General features: G+C 41.5%; 1 protein-coding gene across 1 annotated transcript in view; it reads right to left on the bottom strand.

Moving 5' to 3' along the window:
- The window catches only part of ARHGAP10 (Rho GTPase activating protein 10), a 138,533-nt gene extending 116,772 nt beyond the window's left edge, over positions 1-21,761 (bottom strand). Inside the window, exon 1 of the mRNA XM_063156749.1 lies at positions 21,555-21,761. Within this exon, the coding sequence (XP_063012819.1) occupies positions 21,555-21,708 (154 nt within the window). The 5' untranslated portion in view covers positions 21,709-21,761. The remainder of the gene's footprint in view (positions 1-21,554) is intronic.
- Positions 21,762-22,219: the final 458 nt, after the last annotated feature.

Here is a 22,219-nt window from a genome sequence, read left to right as displayed (position 1 = left end):
GTCTGACCTGCTGCTGGCTGAAGCCAAGTCATGAACCCAGAGCAAGATACAGACAAAGTGTGACTCTGATGATATAATTTATAGCAGCCCAGCAGCTGGCAAATGCCACACACATCCATGTCCTCTGCACACATCAGCCTGGCCACAGTACTGGAAACACATCTTCCTCCCAAATCAAACTGGCACCTGCATGTTTGCAAACTCCAAGCTGCAAACTATCTGCCTAGCTTCATATCCTTGCCACTGTTCAGGCATCCCAAGCTCAAAACAGCTGTAGTTAGGCAGGAATACTGGAGGAGCAGGGGGCAATGATTTCACACTAATGAAATGCCCTGAGAAAACAAACAAACAAGCAAACAAACAAACAAATAAATAAATGTAGTGTATGTCTGCCAGTACACAAGTGAATTGGGATAAATTCTGTTTAAAAAGTAGAAATAAATACATTGAATTAGGAAAACTGGCTTCATGCACAAAACAATATAACCAGGCTCAAGAGACTTTGTTTCATGTTCCAGCCAATGAATAGACTTTGATAAAGTCACTGACTCATGCTGTGCCCCAGCTATTACACAGGAAGGTACCTCAGCCTCTTATCACCAGGCTAAAATCTATTAGTGAACAATACACTCAGCTATTCAGGTCACCACATCTCCCTCTCACCACTTCTGCTACAGGTATACAGGTAATGAAACAGGGTACAGCTATATCATTAGAATCTTAAATGCTTGGGTTTTAAAACAGTGGGCTGAACTTACACGGATTATATGTTAAAGGGAGCATTAGTTATTCTTCAGGAAAAAAGATGCATAAATCCACAATTAAAACCTTTGAAAAGACACCTGTATAATGAAAAATAGTACTTTTGAAACTGAGGAATCTATCTTTTCAAGCAAACCAATCTATAGGCACAATAGATAATCCCAATGGCATAATCCCAATGCAACCTGAAAATGGAAATATAACAAATATTTAATCAAATCTTCCAATACAAGAGTAGATAGCCACTATAAATCTTAACCTTGATGACTCTATACAGCATGTGTAATGAAGCAATAGCTTCAACTACATACAAAAAACTAGTATTCTCATCACTAGTCTTCACTCTTTTTATAAACTGAATGACCCAAACATAACCTCAGAGTAAGCCAAGTGCCTTCATGTAGAATTTTCCTTTCTTAGCTGTATCTCACAATATTTTTTTAAAGTTCTCTTTAATACTACAACCAAAAAGGGATGATGACGATACTGCAATTTTACACTTGTACATGTTCGACAAATGCTGTAATTTAAAGTGAAGGTCCACTGCAAGCTAATTGCCAACAAGTTGGGGGTTCATTATCCAGATCACCAGATTCATATCTGACCTAGATCACAAGCAACTAGATGGTTTAATCCTCTAGCTGCCAAATTCTTCATCGTGCTATGAAGACATGCCCATCAAGTCACATTCATACCGTCCAAGTATGTGAGACAAATCAGTAACTATTTATTAAAAATTTTAACAAGTTACCAATTAAGAGGTTATTTTAGGAGCTTACGACTCGTGGAAGCTAGAAACAGTTTAATTTGCTTATAGCCACACAGAAAATGCTGAGCTTCCTCCAGCATTTTCTGAGTGTTAGTCCCTAGCTAGAGACAGAAGTTGCCACAGTTTCTCTCTTGCAGTACTGACACAATCCAGCTGATTGAGGGAAGGGAAATCTTGCCAGGCATCAGGCAATAAGTTGCCCCATCCATTCTGCACACACACAGTTTAGCTAAGTATGAACTGGGGAAACCAGAAGGCATTATAGCACTTCTCAGGATATCTAGGCATCTTCAGGGGAAAACAATAAGGGTTGAAGTCTGTATAAATAATACTCTTAAGTCTTTTATAGCACTAATTCTCTCATGGATCATATCTTCATGTTCATGAAGTAGGAAACTCCCTTTCCCTGATAAGTTTGCTTTATCCTTGGTTAAAAAAAAAGTCTAACAACATCACAGAAATCGGAGATAAACAAAAGGACAACAAAAGGAAAAAACAAGAGAGCTAGCAATACACTGGTGGGGACAGGGGGAATAACATCATTACCAACTCCTGTGACACAGCTTAAATAATACACTGTGATACAGCCAAACAGACCAAATAAGAATAAGATACAAACATATGTTCCAGTTTATCTTCTATTTATTTGAAAAAACAGTGGGTTAATGACTCCATAAACCAGAATTATCACTTCTCCAGGGAAGCTCAACTCTAACCTCCCATGGACTGGACCAAAGGACTCTCTGGCTGCTGCACAGCACTGCACTGAAGCCATCCAGCAGCCAGATTTGTATAATAAGGAACAGGGTGTGACAAAGCCAGGCTATCAGCTGGAAATTGCTTTAGACAGCTGCAAACTTAGGTTTGCTTTGGCTTTCTTCATTCTTTCAAAGAGGCTTCAGTCACAGACACTCAAGTTCTCTCTGTGTCCAAGGCCTGACAGTGTTAGAGAAAATTGGAAACACAACATCCCCCTTCCAAAACCTACAGATGACACAAGCCACAAGCTCACCACATTGTTTTTATGCTTTGTATATTTGAAGTTTCATTCGATTCCAGGAATTTCATAATTCACTCTGTGGCTCCAAGCAAAACATCAATAGGCAAAGTTGTTTTGCTCAATTGGTGCAACTCCTGCTACCTGCAGGAATGTGCATTTCAGAAAAACACCACTAACTGCTCCAATTCATTCTTTCTTGAATTGTGAACTTTCTTTTGAAGCTAGGAGAAAAAAATAAAAAGGTGCAGCCAACCCAATTAAGCAGCAGAAGAAAGAATTATGAAGGCAACTGAGCAACTGGTCACACTTGGTTGAAAGCAACCACAACTATTTCTAACTATACCCATTTTGCCACAGTAACCCAGAAAGACTTTTCCTCTGATAGTAGGAAATGAAAATTAAGAGAATCTTAAAGCTAGAAAACAACAAAACAGTCATTCAAAGCTCTTTTAAAGGAAAGAAGAAAAGAACTTTTACTTCATGTTGCATCATGTCCTTATCTTCCCTGACACCTCTCTTAGGAATTTGCCTATGATATCAATAATTTCTGAATTACTTTAAAGCAGCTCTCTTTCATTTATCAGCAATATAAATATATTTTCATTTCTTAATATAAATGAGCAAATTTTGATCTGAAGAACACAGAAAAGCATTAAGGGAACAGAAAATAATTGTTTATGCTTTTCCTTAAACTCAAGAGCCAGCATTTGCACATTGTGTATTAATTCTGCAGAAATTATGCCCATAGAAATCCCAGGTTGCTTAAAGGATTCTTCCAACAGTTAGATGATCTTGGTCACGTTATCTGCAATTTCAGCAATCACAGGGACACTTCTGCACACTCATGTTTTAGTTGCTTTTTCTAAATTGCATCCCTCTCCAGTCATTAAAGAAAGCAACAGCAGCACCTAATACATTGCATGACAGCCTCACTTAATCCAACATTATAATCCATCTAAAAAAAAGGGAGACAGGAGACATGAGGTCAGTATTAAACTAAAGAGATAGATGGTTAAATGTTGCTGTTCCTCAGCACTAGGAAGGATTGACAACTTAAGCTCATCCTGGGACTCTCAGATACTCAGAATTACAATGTTTGAAGTGTTTCACAATGTCTGCACATATTCCAGTCTCCTCTTATCAAACAAGGAAAGTTTTTATGCTTTAATTAAATATGTAATTTATCTATTTGGCATAGCAAAACTATAGCCTTTTATTTTAGCACAGAATGGACGAAGCATCTACACATTTTTTTCTAGATGTTCTTTCTGCAATGCTCCCTTCCCAAAAACAACACTGGCAAACCAATACAAACACATTTACTGCTGACAGGCCATGATTTGGCCACATGACTGTCCTGACTGTATTTCAGGTATTAGTGGTGTCAAATCTAATTATCAGAGACAGCTTGACAAGGCCTTTCAAATTATTCAGGAAAGGTTCACTTGCCAGAACCCTAATGGAAGTCATGGTATATAAAAAAAAATCTCACCCAGTTCAACTGAGCCTTGCAGTTCTGCTGACAGTTTTGCCCAATACATCACTTCACATAAATAATCTCAGTCTAGCAATCCTCTGTGAGTACTGTGAGGAATTTAGTGACCCACAATGTGTAAGAAGTACTGCCCTCAATGTTTACAGTCAAATGAATGAGGTTTTCTTCCTACATGATGACTGCAACAGAAATTACACTGGTATTAATTGTACAAATTATAAAAGCTTCTGTATGAGTACGACAGAGTGCTTCAGGCTATTCTGCCCTTCAAATCCTGCAATTCAAATAACAACCCTGTCTAGCAAGGGACAGCATATCAAAGAAGGTGTAAGGACTGAATTACAAGTTTTTCTAGTTAGTGGGTGTTTCTTCCCTTCATTTCCTGCCATGGGTGAACGGTACACAGATACCAGGATGCAACACACAAGCACACATACAAGTGTCTGGAGTTCATGGGAACACAACATAAGCATAACTCAGATTACCACGATTTTCATGCAGAAACAGCCATCCAAAGCAATTAAATGTTCAGGCAGTGTTTCAAGCAGAAATGTCTAACTTAGAAAGATAAGGAAAATTACCCAAGGGGAAGCATGTTAGCATATCTGATTAAGGAAGTGACCAGTATAGTGGAAAGCAAGAAAGGAAAGTACAATATCCACTTTCCTCAGAGACCCTAAAAGAAAAGTTCTGCAATAATTTATACTTCAAGTCCTTTGTTTCTGTGTACAGAAATGATACAATAATTGTTTAAATAGAAATGACAGCTACATCTTCCAGGGGTAGAAGCAGAGCAGGCGGGGAAAGCAAATGTTCTGCAAGGGCACAGGAGAGCTAACAGGAGGGAGTTGCAGTGCCTGAGACTTTGCACCAAAAGCTCCAGCACAGGACAAAGTCTCTCACAGACAGCTTCTAGCCCTTAGAGAAGTTGTATTAACCAGGGAGCTTGCACTGGCAGCAAGAGCTAGTATCAAAACCAGCCCTAGTACTGAAAGCATCAGTAGCTTTTCCTCCGGAAGCTCCAGAAGGGCTTTTCTATTTTCTACCATCACAGCTTTGCACTAGCTGTGTGCAAGACCCTGAATATAAGCTTGCACCCAGGTGGACATGGGCCCTCAGTACTGTCAAGTGTTTGTTTATTTTTCATCTTCTTTAGAGGCACATTTAAAGCTGGAAGTGCAACATATGTTACTGACCACAAAAGGCTCACCAAGTACTGTGTAATTGTGGGGTGATGTAAGAGAAAGAAGAGATGCCCTGGGATGTCAAGAGACAGAGTCTGATGAGAAGGAAACCTTTAAAGAAAAACAGAAACAAGATCAGATTCACTCCTTTCAGAAGACCTCTCCATTCCTGTGGCCAAAACCCACAGCAAAACATTATGGCTTTTCTTCAGCCCAGTCCACTCTTTGAAAACTAGTGATTTGATCTCAAACTTATTTAGAGTGTAGAGTTAGCAGTAACAGGCACTTAATAAAATAAACATGAGTATCGTAAGCTGATCCTCCCTATTTCTACATTGTAGCAACTTATACCAAAATAAAGCAAAACATACCAAAGACCAGTGTAGGATTCCCAGACAAAGATAGTACAGTAAGTTTTGAACAGTGCTCACAGTTGCAGAGATTATACAGAACTGAGAGCAGAAAATGGATGGTGATTTCCTAATTACAGCCCAGTAAATGAAGAAATTTTTCCCCCAAAAAAATAATTTCTCGCAGTAAAAAATATATAAAATCATAATTTAATCCTTCTGTATTTAAAACTTTATTTACAGTGCCATAAAGACAGATGAGACAAATAGTTCACATACAATCAGCTATATGGATACAAAGGGAAAGGAAAAGCACTCATGTTTTCTTTCTCATGTATGGTTGTGGGAAGGAAGAGGGAAACCTTCCCCTGATATGTCTCAATCCCACAGCAGGCATCTGCAAATGGGAACCTCTGCATAAACAGTCTTCTTGTATTCTTGGTCTGATGTCAACTCAAAGCACAACCATCCTCTTGCCCTTATTAGTAACAGAGATTAAGAAATACTTTATAAGGCAAGTAAAATTACTAATACAAAAATAGCTTAAAAATTTTAAACTTTATGACTCTTGGCAATGTACAATTAAACTGGCTTGCTGTTGCCCATTGAAACTCCAAATCCCGCCTGATTCTCAATTTGTTATCTTCTTTCCCATTGGTGGAAATAAAAGGCAGACTGGCTTTACATACATTCTATATCTTCACTCCTGGTTTCCAGAGATTCACACTACTCTAAGACATTTATCCATACATAATCAATATAAAACAGTGGAACCAAGTAAGATTTAGTTCATGCCTCATTTAGCAGTTCAGTGGGAGCCACCTGCTTTGTGTTAGGGCAAGACTTGAGCTAGGATTCATTTGCAAGGCTTTCAGATTTTTCTTTTTTTTTTTTTTTTGTTTTTTTTTGTTATTAGTTACCACTGTCAACAGACAGACAGAGAAGGATCCAAAAATTCAGTCAATTACTTTTAGGGCTGGGTAGCAGCCAGCAGGAATGCTCATTGCTGGGTTCAGCAGAGGTTTGCCAGATGATGAGAGATGTTAGAATCAGCAGCGAAAATTTCCTTTCTTGGCTTGTATCTGCTAAAGGCTACAGTCACCAAATTAGGGCTAAGGATGGGTTCAGAAGAAAAAATTTAGAGCTAAATTTAGGACTGGTGTCAGTAGTAACCATCTGTAAGGGCAGAGACTGAGTTGGGTAGGGTCACTGATAGGAAAAGGAGAAGACAGAGTCAAAACTGGCAGCGAGCTCCAAAGGCTCTGCTCTGTGTGAGGCAGACTGAAGCGAGGAGCAGCAGAGGCAGCACGGAGCCAAGGGACACTGCAGGGGCTCAGGGTGGCACAGCCAGCTGCACCTTCAGCCTGAGTGAGCTGCTCAAGGTGAGCTCTGGCCAAGCCAAAGGCACTGTACTGTAACTAGGCAAGTGTGTTTAGATTGTTGCCTGACTGGATGTAGCTCTGGAACCAATTGCTGGAGTTGGGGTACATTTCCAACCAGCACAAGCCAAAACATTCAAAATTCCCTCAGAGCACCAAGGTAAGAACAGTCCCATGTCCTCCATATTCCAGAAAGTACCAAGAATCAAACAGATGGCTTCACCACCTCGCTGGAACATTTAACATGACTGCACAACAAAACTGAGCATTTAAAATCCAACACTCTCTTCAAATCTGCAAGAACCTACACCAAAACAGTTCTGATCACTGGTTGGGGGATTCAATGGGCAGTCCAAAACTCTCACAGTTTACAGCCCAATCCCAATGTCTCCAGGCTGTCTGACAGAACAAAATATGCCAATGCATGGCTAAAAAGGTTAAATGTCAGGGCCTCCTAATAACTAACTCTATCTCCAGTGAGGGCTTGATGTGCAATCCTATCTAATCACTTGGCCTCTCCCTTCAGCCATGTGTAAACAGAGCCACAGCCCAACCTAGTGCACAGGATGTTGAAACGTTCCCATCCAAAATGCTTTAAGCACTTAGAATTTTTAAGTGCTATATAGGTTAAGAGCTTTGTTTGTTTATTTTTAAGAATAATCTCATATTAATGTGCACATACTTCACTTGACAAAAAAACACAGTGCTACAAACAGAACACAGGAAACCATTAGCAAGACTTTAAAATGGGTTGTGACTTGGCTGATCATAAGTAAATAAACTTACCTTTAATTCTTCTGATGACATTTTCTGCATATAAATCCTTCTACTGGGTTTTTCTAGTGGCAACCCCAAATAAGGAGCTTCATGCTATCAAGAATCCCAACCACACCAAGCTGTTCATTGCAGGAGTATAGGGCAAAGCAAGGAATTTCCCTCTGACTTGAATTCCTAAGTATCTGGTATCACTAAGAGTACGCAGAAGAATTAGTCTTTGCCAGACAGACGTGCTTCGTTTTGCTGGGACACAAAACAACAACTCTCAATTCCCTCTATTCACATTCATTACCCACTTACAGCTGTAACTATGTATCCTCTTGAACTGAAAACAAACATTAAACCAGCTCACACACAAACATCATTATAACTTAAGAAAACAAACATTAATGGAACTGTTTACCACACCAAGGAATCCTCAGCTCCCTATACTGCACATACCACTAAAACATTCCCATGGGCTTTGATCCAAAAACCACAAGAAGGCCATCAAGTATCAAAAGGCAACTTGAGAAAAGTGACTGCCAGCAATCAAATTCAACATGTTTAAGCAAACAGAAAACACAGGAAAAATTAGAACAAATTCCCTCAATAATGCTCAATAAGTGAATGCCATCATTCAATATTAATAAATATTATAATGTTATACAAAACAGTATTTTTTTTTCCTTTTTCCTCCTGGGAAAGGTTAGATAATCCATCACCTGAAAAGGCTGAGGTAAACTGCACTAGAGAGCAGTATAATGGGTCCCTCTCTGGAAGCAAAGCAACTGGGAATAAGCAAGTATCTTAAAGAAAGCAAGTAAAAAAGAAACCACACCACACTCCTCCCCAGAAGAGAACTGGCATGCTCTCTTCCTCTGACATTACTAAATACTGACATCAATTTTTACAGAGCCACAAAAGAAATGTCTTTCCCCCTTCTAATTGTTCTGCTGTGACTAAAACTTCAACTGACATTGGCCACCCTGGTCTGAGGATATCTTTTCCAAAGGCCAGCAAGAAACTAGAGGCACATGCTTTGAAGAAGATTTCATTCAGTCATTGTTCTCTCCTACAGCTCCTAAAACCTCTTAGGAAGCATGAGCATGTCCCCATGGTAGCATGTGCTAAATGCCTATTAGACCTTTCCTGTTCATCCCTAATACTTAAACTTGAACATTCACCGGAGTTTGCTCTATAAATGTTCACCAGAGAGGCAGCTGAAGACATCAAATGAGGTGACGAAGGCAGCAATTTCTGCTGACTACGGCAGGAATCTGAAAAGTTACATTACTCAGACCTCTCAGAGGGAAGACAGAGAAAGAAGAGACAGAATCACCAACCACTGAGTTCACGTCAACTATTTTCCAATCAAAATTCCTTCCTGGCATCCCCCAGTGCCTCTGCTTGTCACTGGGAATGCCTCCCCAACACACCCATCCAGGCACTCAGAACAAAACTCAGCAGCTGCTCCTATCTCTCTCAGCTACTACACTAATAATAGGGTCTAGGAAGCAATGTTCCAATAAGGCTGTTCAATAATGTCCTCATGATTCATGAGATCACCTCCAGACCATTAGTAAATATGGAAATATTCTATATTTAAAATGGAAACTGAAAGAAAGAATTTTCTTTTCCTGAAACCCAATGAAAAACAGCATCCTTATTCAAAGATAACACTCTTTAAAAGATAAATTCTCTTAACAAGGCTTTGCTGTCAAACCTGACACATCAAAAGCATACAATCCCTTTCATCTGCTCACAAGTCTTCAAGATCCTAAAAGCAAGCAAACCATAGCTATCACTACAGGAATGGAAAGCACATGCATAAAGCTTTATTTACAAAAGGACTGAAATGGAAATAAATGTTGATAGAATTATTTGAGAGTTATTTGACATTTTTGTGGTATCAGAAGCTTTTGTTTCAGGAGGGGCTTTGATTACTTGTTTCAGTTACGTGTTGCTTACAAACACAGTAAGTTCCACTGAAATAAACCTTTCTCTGTATCAGAGAAAAGTGGTGGAGGAGGCACTATCAGATTACTTGCCTGTATAGTCCAGTTGCTTCCCCCATCCAAAAAAAAAATTGCTACTTTTCCTGCCTGACATCTTAGTTCCTAATTCCATTTTTAAATGCATTGATGGTAATTTTGCCAAGCTAATTTCCAAGAAGGTATTAAAGCCAGCTTCTTTCTAAACACTTTCATTTCAAAAACAACAAAAAAAAAACATGCAAGAGGGAAAAAACTCTCCTCAATGAAGCAAGCTTAGCAATAACTTTACCAACCTGAATTAGTACATCCATGAAGTGTTATAGCAAGGTTGGCATACCTGTTTTTCTTCACATCTGCATGCCTTCTATTTAAAAAAAGTGAATGATTAAATGCTAGAAACCTTAGAAAAGCCAAACTGCTGACTGAAATTTCCACTGGAATAATCTGCATGGCAAGGGCAGAACAGCTGCCTTCTGAGCTCATACTTCCATGCCCTCTGTACTGAGATGTCCAGCCCATGACTGCAGGAGAACACGGAACATCCTCCTCTCGGATTCTGTATTAAGCTAATTTACTTGAAGAGGATAAAAACAGTTTATAACTACTGTCTAATTCCAATCATGACTGCAGAAAAAGAGCAGCCTTCCCTAATCCAGAAAGGACTCATACACAACACTTCTTTGTGACATTTCAATATTCATTAAATGCTTAGCAGATTAATAGCCCTAAATTTGAAGCAATAGATTAAATAGTGCTGAAAAGAAAGATATAAACTAGTGAGAGGTTTGCCCAAAGCTGCTCACAAAGTCACTTCTCTAGACACAGCTTGGTCTTTCATTTATAGCATAAAATTATTCATGTATATGAAAAGAGAACTAATTTTGCAGACATGAACCATGACCACTATAGAAAAATCCTCAAGACTGGCAGCAACCTATTTGCAGCAACTAAAATAAAAAAAAAAGGTGCCCTATATAAAAATTATGTTGCACCAAATTATAAGGTATTTTTCTAAATTAATAAAGAGGAATTCATACCTAAGACACACTCTAATTACAGATCTATTACAGTGGGTAATGAAGGCAGGAAAGGAAATGGAATTTCCAGGTAAGTGAAGACAAAGAATCATTTCTCTTGAGTCTCAGCTGCATTTCCCAAATATTTCCTTAGTTCATTACACTAACTACACAAAAACTTGAGCTGCATGTCTGGAACTTAGAACTACTATTTCACAAAACATGGCAAAAAACTGCAGTGAGAGGAGAGACACAATTGGCAATAAATTTCCATGCTTGACTAGCTAGTTCCCAACCCCTCAGGATGGCAGCCTTCCCCCTCAGGTACAACCCTACAGAACCTCATGGGACAAGCAGTAATGGTGTTGGAAGACACCATTATAAGACACAAAACACATAAATGTGTTTTGCGAAACAAAACAAAAATAGCCATGGGAGAGAGAAGCGTTTCTTTCAACATTAGGTTTTCTTTTGCTGGTTTTGGCTGGGATAGAGAAAATTTTCTTCATAGTGGCTGGTATGGGGCTGAGTTTGGGATTTGTGCTGAACACAGTGACAGTAATAAGGATGCTTTTGTTATTGCTGAGCAGGGCTTACACACAGCCAAAGCCTTTTCTAGTTTTTGTATAGCCCTGCTGGTGAGGAGACTGGGGATGCATGAGAGGTTAGGATGAGACCCAGCTGGGACAGATGACCCCAACTGAATGAAGTTTATATTACACAGAATATGCTGAGTTGGAATGGACCCACAAAGATCACGGAGTCCAGCTCCTGGCCCCGCACAGCGCCATCCCCAAGAGTCACACCACATGGCCAAGAGTATTGTCCAAATGCTTCCTGAGCTCTGTCAGAGTTGGTGCTGTCACCTCTTTCCTGAGGAGCCCATTTCAGTGTCCAACCATCCTCTGGGGAAAGAATTTTTTCCTGATATCCAAGCTAAGCCTCCCCTGACACAATTTCAGGCCACTCCCTCACATCCTGTCACTGTCACCACACAGAAGAGCTCAGCGTCTGCCCCTCCTCTTTCCCTCATGAGGAAGCTATAACTGCAGTGAGGTCTCTTCTCAGTCTCCTCCAGGCTGAGCAAACCAAGTGACTTCAGCCACTCCTCATATGGCTTCCCCTCAAAACCCTTCAGCACCTTTCTTGCCCTCTTTGGATGCTCTCCAATAGCTTAATATCTTGCTTATACTGTGGCACCCCAAACTGCCCCCAGCACTCAAGGTGAAGCCACCCCAGAGCAGAGCAGAGCAGGACAATCCCCTCCCTTGCCCAGCTGGTGATGCTGTCCCTGATGCCCCCCAGGACAGGGCTGGCCCTCCTGTCTGCCAGGGCACTGACTCACATTCAACTTTCCATCAACCAGCACCCCCAGGGCCCTTTGCACAGTGCTGCTCTCCAGCCTCTCATTCCCCAGCCTGTCCATACACCCAGGGTTGCCCCACCCCATGGGGAAGTGCAGAAATCTGCAAGTGCAGAATCTGGCACTTGCCCTGGCTGGACTTCACCTGGCTGGTGATTGCCCAGCCCTCTATTTTGTCAAGGTCTCTCTGAAGGGCCTCCCTGCCTTCAGGGAGTCAACAGCTCCTCCTAGCTTTGTGTGATCTGCAAACTTGTTTAGCATCCCTTCCAGTCCTGCATCCAAGTTTTAATGGGGATGTTGAAAAGCACAGGGCTTAAGATGGAGCCCTAGAAAACACCACTAGTGACAGGTCTCCAGTGCACACCCTTCAGTCCAGCCCTCTGTGCCCAGCTGTGAGCCAGCTGCTCACTCACTGCATGCTCTGTTTGTACAGCAGAAGGACCCTGAGAGACACCAGCCAAGCTTTGCTGAAATCCAAAACCTTTACATCAGCTGGCTTCCCTTGATCAAATAGCTGCATTTATTGTCATTAAAAAAAAATCAGGTTTGATCAGCAGGAATTTCTATACCTGTGGTGTCATGCTCCATATATAAAGAAGGGAGAAGAAGGAGGAAGTGGGGGAATGTTTGAAGTAACAGCATTTGTCTTTCCAAGTAACCCTTACAGATGACTGGGCCCTGCTCTCCTGGAAATGACTGAGCACCTGCCTGCCTGCCCATGGGAAGTGAATAATTCCTTGTTTTGCTTTATTGATGCTCACGGCTTTTGTTTTCCCTGGGTAGAGAACCCAGGAGTTCTATAGCTTTCACCCTTCTAATTTTCTCCATAGTCCCACCAGCTGGGAGAATGAGCAAGTGGCTGTGTGATTCTCAGCTGTTAGTTGGGTTTAAGCCATGACACTTCTAAAAATTAAAAAAAAAAAACAAAATATAAAGGCAATAATTCTAGGTAGTTTGATTTCTTTTAGCAAAGATGCTGAATCCCCTGGAACAAGAAAATAGCTACAATAGGCACAACAGAAATTTGAAACTGTGCATTTTGAAATGACTGAAAGCATAAAATGAAGCACAATAAAAGAACAGGAATATTACCACAGAGCAAGTGTTTGAGAGCAGACTGGACAAAGTCAGCTTTGTTCCTGAAAAGCTTGCAGGCTGAGGAGTTGAACAGGCAAAAAGCTTTGGAGAAACAGTCCTTTGGCCCATGACTGAGTTTGTCAGTCAGTCCAGGCCTCTCCAACAGAGAGCTTACACCCTGGGATTGTAAGAGGAAAAAGGCATGAACAAGTTACACTGCTTTGCTCTCAGAGCACTGATGTGCTCCAAAGGCTGACACTATGCAGCAGTCACAGTCTGTTAATGCACATAAGCTGCAAGCTCAGCCCCAAAACAGAATTCTAAGAACTGGGATCCACTGTCAAAATGATATTTTTACAAGTTTGTGTCAGGTCCTCCATGACCTGGAAGCTCCCTCCACCTGTTTGCAAGACAACAGGATTTTCTTTTGAAGAAGCACATCCTAAGCAATTACACTCTTATGTAAAACTGCTACAAGTTTACATATACCTTTTTTTGCTCCAACACATAAACATTCAAATATTAGTAATATTTTTCAAAACAAGCAACTCTAATGACTGACAAAACCACAGATTAAATCAAAACATATACATCATCTGGCTTCCCTTGATCAACTAGGGGCAAAAAAAAAAAATTACAATGTTCTCTCTCTGCTTGGGAAAACATCTCAATTTTTGAGATTTGATACAATAAGGCTTAAACACTTGGTGTGTGACAAACCTTATACTCCTCAATACTTTTCATCACTATGTAATCTATTGCTTCGAATTCAGGGTTATTCTCAGTCCCCATTCCTAATGGAGGAAGCCTAATGGAGGACATGGACACATTCAAAGCTAAAAACCACTCACCAGCAACAAAGTGGCTGAGAACCTGTTCCTGGACACCACACACACTACCATGTCCTTCCAGACCCAGCTCTGGTACAAAGCCTGCTCAGTTTCATCCTGGATACTCAATTTTCCCTGCCAAATTAAACAAAGCATTGTTTTTCCTCTTCAAGGACATGCAGTCCCAAGCAGCCAGGTGCACATACAAAAGCTGACAAGGACCCAGGGAAGCTGTAACAAGGAGATCTACTGAGAGACAAAGCCCCTCTCTGACCCACCTATCGAGCCAATAACCTCCACCTGCCCAGTCCTCTCATTTAAAAAGGCAATAGAGGGTTTATTCAAAGGTCTGGGCTGTAGTAAAACCATAATCTGTTGAATAACACTATGATTTTCCATCCCTGTAGATTATTTTCCCCTCATGCTTCTCCTTTCCCACAAAAGACAAGTTTAGCATGAATGATTTACAGGAACTTCTGATTTGGCCTTGGCCTGTGATGGCCACATAGCTTCTGAGGGCCTGGATGTTTTCTCTCTATTTTTATCCTGAAAGATGAGCAAACACACAGGATGAAAAAGAGCAACAAAGGGAGGAAACAAAAACAGAGCCGAAGGAGTAAAAGACAAAGAACATGGTATCTGCAAGAAGCTCCATCCATAGTTAGAATCAGGTATGGAAAATCAGCATGACATTGAGGTTGTCTGTCAAAATTTGCCACAATTATCTGTTTAGGAAAAGAATTGGAGGACAGTGTAAACCAGGCCACACACTTCCCTTTCCAGTATCTTATTTCCAGCGAGATAACAAGACACACTTTGGACAGAAGGCACACATTTATCCCGGCTGTATAATATGGGGCTTCATAAATTACTGCCCTCTCTCCACCAAAGTCACACCCAGAGGAAAACAACCTCCACAGGAGCTGCTGGGATAGAGTACAAGTGCCTGCTTCAACTCATTGCAAAACTGATGGCTGAGTTTAAATTTGGCAAGGAAGATGGGTTTGACTTAGCAACAAGGCAGATTTTAGATGCTGATTAAGATTGACAACTACAGTGGGTGGCAGCAACCACCAGCAGAGAAATGTTACATTCCCTGAACAGTACTTTCTTAAGTTATTCTGCCAATATGTGCCCAAGTTTATCTGATCATATATTTTACACTCATTAGATAATCCAGAAAGCATTCATTTGCTCCAAGTGTCTTAATTAGCCAACTCAGAAACTTGAAGACTTTTAAAAGATAACCAAAACACTGAGCATATTGTAATATCTAAAGGACAACTGTCATAGAACAGCAAATATGGTACTGAAAATCAGAAAAGTGGCGTTAGACACAAAAGGAAGCCCCATCAGACATGAGCAAATCATAAAAATTATCTCAAGAGGCCACAACCCACACTATCAAAACACTAAGCATATTGCCAAGATTCACATGCTGTGAACTCTCTCTTTGAAACAGCCAAGCCCCTGGTTTTTAGGTTAATGTGCTAAGTGTTGCAGCAGTGACTGAGGTTGGCACTGTAAAACGAAAGCACTACAGTCAATGTAAACCTTAGACAATAATTACATCATGTCACAAAACAGCTGGGAAGGAGGAGACAAGCACTGGGATGCAGCTCTGCAGTGCCAGTCCAAACATGTTTGCTACTTCCCAAAAAAAAAAACAATCACATAGCACTCTCCTTCCTGCCCCCTTGGAAAAACATCTGGGCAGAAAGAGACGTTCTGCCTCAAAAAAACTGACCAAGTTATTTCAGACTGGACTTGAGGAGTGTTATCAGTGTCATAAGGTCAGCTTGCTAAAATTTGCAACATTTTTGCAATACAGAGCTGGAAGGCACAGGATAATTTTAGGAAGAGCATACACCTACAGCTTAGCAGTGGGCCTATTGTTCTTAATTTCAAGAAGGTGTTGGCACTTTACAGACTGTAGGGCAAATGCACTCTTTTCTACAACTCCTTAAGATAGACTGAGATTCCATAGAATTCTAAAATTACCTTTATAAAGTCTTGTCATTTAAAAAAAAATCAAGGAAAAAAACCATCTCAACATGATCTACCAGACAACATCTCCAAAATCTATAAACTTATTTCTGTGGTTTTGTCCCAAAGTCTGACAATTACACCTATCAGTGATGCTCTCTTTAATGACCACACACACATTTTATCTAAAGCTGAAAAATGATACCTTTCCCCACAAATTATTAAAAGACAAAATAACTTCATTTAATGACAGTTTTTCCCATCTCTCAGAACTAAGAAAATCCAGGTAAATTCATGAACTTTTATATTTTCTGCTCTCACAGATGTTCAGTAGCACAACGCTCTGCTTTCAATACAGAAAAAAAAAAATGAACAGTGGAACATCTACAGGACAAAGACAGTAATGGAGCTAGTTAGTAATTCAAGCTGAAGAGATGAGATTCAAGCTGACAAACTGGCATCCTCCACAGAATGAGCCTGACACTTTTTATAGCTACTGACACAGTAACGAATGCTCTACTTGGGGTGGAGCTAAACAAAATGTTCTTTAGAGTACTTTCTTAAATATAAGCATTTCCCTGGTCCTTGTACAGAAACAACTTTATCTACAAGCAGAAAAGAAAAGAAAAACAAAGCGCTGTCAGAGTTAATTAGGCCTCAGCTGTGGCAATTATCTTGATGGGAAGAGAAAAGCAACATTTTTTTATGTTATAATCAGCAGCTCTTTCTTAAGGGAAATCTCTATTAGATGGGCCCCAAAGTACCTGTTTGCCTTAGTTCTCTAATGAGCTCAATGATGGAAACAATTCCAATAGAAAGTTGAAGATTTTTAAAGGTATACATAACTCAGTAGCCTTTGCAATACTGCCCTTGAAGTAATTTTTATCTAATGTGGCCCTAGCAGAGTATATTTCAATTTTAAATCTCAGAGCATTCACATACAACATTGATTTGCTCATGGTTATCACACCTAAAGCATGCCTTACAATAGAAATAAAGCCTGGGTGTGAGTTACTAATTGAAAAATAAAATAGCTTTTTAAAATGTTAAATATAAAGATTTATAAATTCAGAGGTCTCACTGAATTCAAGGCAAAATAATCAAATATAGAGCTCCAACTAACCTCAGCTGACTTAGGAAATTTTGCACACAAGTTAAACTAAGACCCTCTTGCAATATTTCCCCCTTCCCCATTAAGTAAAATGGCATTAAGTTTTTACTCAACCTTTGGGTTCTACCTAAATCTTCAGTGAATGCCCATTTCTTGTCTAGAAGTTATTAAAAAGCCCTATATTAGTGGTTTTCTCTTACTTCTTTGACATGTACTGGAATGTCAGTAGAACATTTTTGTTGCAAAAAAAAATTCCTAAGACTTTGAAAGTTGGCACACATTACACATGGTTTCATAACTGCAGATTATATTAAGGAAAGCTTTAAAAACTAGACAATTAGTGCTTAAGAAAAAAATGCACCACAGCTCAAGTGGTCTGAGAAGTTTTTATGTGGTGGTATTATTATAAAAGCTGGATTACCACAGCTTTTATATTTACATAACAATATATACACCAAGTCAGGCCAAAATCTAACTAGACCAGTGTCTGGAAGGTCAACCACCACCACACACCAAGAGAACTGGCCAAGAAAAAGCATAATGGTTTGGACAATTCAGATACCAAACTGGGGCTTGGGACTGGATTAGGTTCTTCAGTCATCTTTGTTAAAACAAATACTCATCACTAACTCTGCATATTCCAACAAACACTTTCTACACATAAAATAAAATTGGTTGCCATTTTGTATGCTGTCTGGAAGAGTGCAAGAAAGAACTCTTCCACGAAAAACACAAAAACAAATGGCAATAAGAAACAGTCACTGAGTATGCTGGGCTGCACTGGATAGCCAGGATGCCCAGTGCACCCAGTACATCCATCTTCTGTCTTCACCAGCCCATCACAAAGTCACTGCAGCTGGCTCAAACAGAATTCTGCTCCAATTTGAGCCTAAATCCAAGAATGGAGAGGTTCTGCTTTCAGGCACATGGAACAGCTGTGAGCATGCACTCATGAGTATCCTTTGCAAAGGCCCTGTGAGAAAGCCAAAACCTGTACTCATTCTGACTCTTCCCACTCGGCATCTCATTAGCAGCGACAGCTCCTGCTGCAGGTATACAAAAAAAAAACCAAAAAATCTTCAAAAAATATCTCCAAAGCCCCCCAAAAATCTCACACTCATACAAAGAGGCCTAGAGTTGGATCAACACAGGGAGAAGAATTCAGACTAAATATATAGTATTTATCCAGTGTTGTATTCTTTAGCTTCCAACAAATTGCACTGCAGATTTTTAGGAGCTCAGAACTAAACCTCTTACGTTCCTTTCATGATTCAGAATAAGGATTCTCTTATCAGGCACCTTTAAATTCACTTTCACTGAAGCACAACTTCCTCCATCCAGAAGTTATTTATAAACCATATTGATCCTAACTTGTTTAACTGAATTGGAATCCCCCAAGAAATAGTACATTTCTATTTTAAAAAGCACAAGTTCATACCACGTGTATTTACTGATTAGTAACAGTAAGGAAAAATGGGTTTGTACTCCTTTTAAACACATTTAACTGTCATAAGAAAAGGAAGAATCACCTATTGCTAACTCATCTTTCCAATATTTAGCTTGAACTAGACAACTTGGTGATTCAAAACCTTACACAGGAAACAGACAGCTTTGAGTCACTCTTGTTTATCTCTCTATCACATTACTGAAACTACTGAAACTTTAAAGTGTAAAGATACACTTGAAGTATGCTTGACTCTGGAAATTCAACAATTTAAATACACAATTTTTTTTTGTTCTCTTTTTTAAGTAGTACAGTCCTATCCTAGCAAAAATCAATTCTTCTGAGTTTTAGGTGAAAAATACAATCTCATACGACTGAGGAGACAAAGGGAAAGGAGCCAGTGAGAGGATCCACATTGTGTTACTGTTGTACCCTGCAAGACACTGATAGTTCCTATGAATTAGGGGGAGTGGCAGCAGTATCTGCTATCACCTGTCAAGATGTAACCCAGTGCAGGCAGCATCAAAGTCACTGACAAGGCTGTCTGTCAGGCAGGAAGAGGGATCCAGTCAATTGCATCAGTTATTCACACCTAAAGAATCCCCTTAACATTTGCTGCCAGCTTTACAAGTGAAATAAGGAAATTGCTAAGGGAGTGAAATGCTGAAATGCAGTGTCTATTGCAGTCCCACAAATTACACATCTCCCACAAATTAAAGAACAATAGTGCACCTACTATGTTTTATACTTTACACATCACTCAGAGCAGCTTATCACACTCACATATCAATTACACCAAGTGCAAATCTCATATTTTACCGGTTCTAGAAACAGGGAAATATTTTCACTATTATCAAGATGATATTTTTCATTCAAAAGACTAAAACAGACAATTTTCTAAAAATTGTCAGCAACTGTTGTTTAAGAGGCAATCATCTAAGCTCACTACACCCTGCTTTATTATCACATTCTCAAAATTGCAGTGAAACTCTTTGTGCAGAAAATGCAGTTTGGACACAAATGAATAGACCATTCTGTCTAGACCACTTCTGAAGCTGGGTTTTTGGAACAAATACTAATCCCATTTGGTTTCCTGACAGCAAATAAATCAAGTTCCTCAAAGAATTTAGATGATAACGTTTTCTTCTGGAAACACAAGGAGGGCCAATACCCTAACCACTGGGGTTTTAGGGGGTTTTAACCACTGGGCTCCCTGTGCTTCCTCTACTTCAATTTGTCTTTAAATGTCTGTTGAACAGCGGCACTCCTTCACCAGCACCAGCGGAAGGCAACTGAGCTTCAAACCTGTCACTCAGGGCACTCTAAAGAGGAGAGGCAACTGCAGAAACCTGAAATGTGGGAAGAAGGGTCTAACCTGTTTGTACTTTTCAAACAAGTATGCTGAAGATGTTTGTTAGAATAAGGTACAGCAACTAAACTCAAGAATAAACCTGAGACTCTCATCTCAGAAAGGAAGGCAGTGCTTAGACCTGAACAGGCAGGATCTCAGACAGCCTCTCTAAATATTACTCATGGGCTAGCCCAAAGTATTTAATGGAGCCCTCCCAGGCCAGGTGGCTCTGGCCAGCACACTTGGCTTCCACCACACACAGGAAAGCACCCTGAGCACTGCACACAAAGCCAGTTAAGCAGCACAGGATTTTGGTATGCTGTGGACACCCAGCTGTGGACAGGATGCTCATTTGAGTCAGGGCTTTCCTCACCACAGCCAGCTCCACGCTTTCAAATTAAGTTTTGTATACATTACTGTACATGAGCAACTGAGAGCTTGGGGCAGTTGCCAAAATAATGTCTAGATGCTTGAGGAAGAGAAATTGAATTATTTCCCTCTACTATTCTTATCCAATTTTGGAGACACTTTTTTACTTTATACCCCAAGTTAAGATGATTTATACTGACACTTCAAGTCACAGATTTGGAATAATCCTCCAAGATCACAATGTGCAGTAACTGAATGTAAACTGGCCAAAGAATAACAGTTACACACCAGTGACATTTGATATGGCATTTTCTACTGGAGACAAATCCAGAAAACAGTGGTTTTTATTTACAGAAATGAGTTAATTCTGGTTTTAAAAACTTCACCATATCCAGGCAGCTACACTGATCAAACCACCAGCCAAAACCCTATCAGTTTAATGGAAACATCCTGACAGCATGGTTTCCTGGCTTCAGAAGTTTACCCTACCATAGGTGCTGTGCACTTCCGAGAACAAAGTGCCAGAGCACTATTAGTGGTTTATTTGAAAATTGGTATAGCAAATCATCCTACCACATATTTAGGCGACTACGGAACTGTGTCTTATGTTAAATGGAAAAATACATTAGCACAATAAAATAACAACAATAATACTAAGAACATGCATGAACGTGGTTATTCAAGGCAAAAAAAAACATGATTCCCACATAAAACACATTATAGCTAGCTATTTATATACACTGTGTATATACTCAACAATTAAACGCAGCATTAACAAAACACCAGCACATTTTAAGAGGCCAAAAGCATAGAACTGGTAACCAGCGCTGTCAGCACAAAACTGAGTCTGAAAATTCCTGAACACACTTCTTTTGACAGAGGCATTTTCCAGCAGCCTCCCCACAGGCTGCAGCGCACAGGCACGCCACGGTTATGGTCAGTAGACGGTTCGCGGCCGCTCAGCTCGCAGCGCACCGGCAGCACCTGGCACCGAGCGCTCCCGGCGGATTCACACGGCAGCCGGGGCTGCTCGGGCTCGGCACCGCCGAACACAGCAGCCAGGCCCGGCCCAGCAACCCGGGCAGATGCAACAGGAGTCCCCCGGCGCTGCCACCGCCTCTATCCCTTATTGCCCTCCGCGGAGAAGGGCTGCAGAGGACCCGCGTCTCCAAGCGGCTGATGGGGAGCCCCAGGGAGAGGCTGGAGAGCGCCGGTGCAAAGCCCCGTGCCACAAAGGCGAGCGCCGCCGGCTCAAAGGCAAAGCTCCCGGTGCCGGGCAGCCGCCCCCGCAGCTCCCCCCGCTCCCGCCACTCACTCTTGGTCGCGGCGATCAGGTTCTTCCCATCCTTCAGCAACTCCTTGATAAACTTATTGGTCTTCTCCAGCTCGGCCTCGTGGGCTCTCACCCGCTCCCTGAACCAGGGGCTGTCCAGGTAGCAGTCGCTGAACTCCAGGGGCTGCAGCCCCATGCCTGCCGCTGCTGCCGCCGCGCCGGGCTCGGCTCCCCACGAACCGCAGCACCGCCGCCCTCCGCAGCCGCGGCCACAAAGACGGAGCAGCAGCTCCCCCCTCACAGGGCTGGGCGCAGGCACAGACAGCCCAGCTCAGCGGAGCCGCCCTCCCGGCAGCCCCGCCGGGACACGCCCAAGCGGGGCGGGGAGAGCCCGCGGCCCGCCCCTTCCCTGCTCCCCGCGGCGGCGGCTGCGGCTCCGGGCGGGGCGCTGGGGCCGCCCCGGTGCGCCCGGTGCCCGGGCAGGGCGGCTCGGCTGAGGCGCTGTGGGCGTCCCCGAGCGGAGAATGGGAGCAGGTACCGCTACCGATAGAGCCCTGTGCTCCGCATGGACATCGCGGCAAGTTACCGATGGACAGACACCAACCCCTCCAGGGGCAAGCGCGGGAGGCTGCTCCTGGGACCGGACAGCCCTGGCTCCGTGTGTAGCCTGGAGAACAGAGCAGCGCTGTGCAAAGGACCTGGGGGTG

Source organism: Melospiza melodia, chromosome 5 (assembly GCF_035770615.1).
Source record: "Melospiza melodia melodia isolate bMelMel2 chromosome 5, bMelMel2.pri, whole genome shotgun sequence".
Classification (NCBI taxonomy): Eukaryota; Metazoa; Chordata; class Aves; order Passeriformes; family Passerellidae; genus Melospiza; species Melospiza melodia.
The sequence above is the reverse complement of the archived record's forward strand: the minus strand, read 5'-3'. Positions and strand labels throughout refer to the sequence as shown.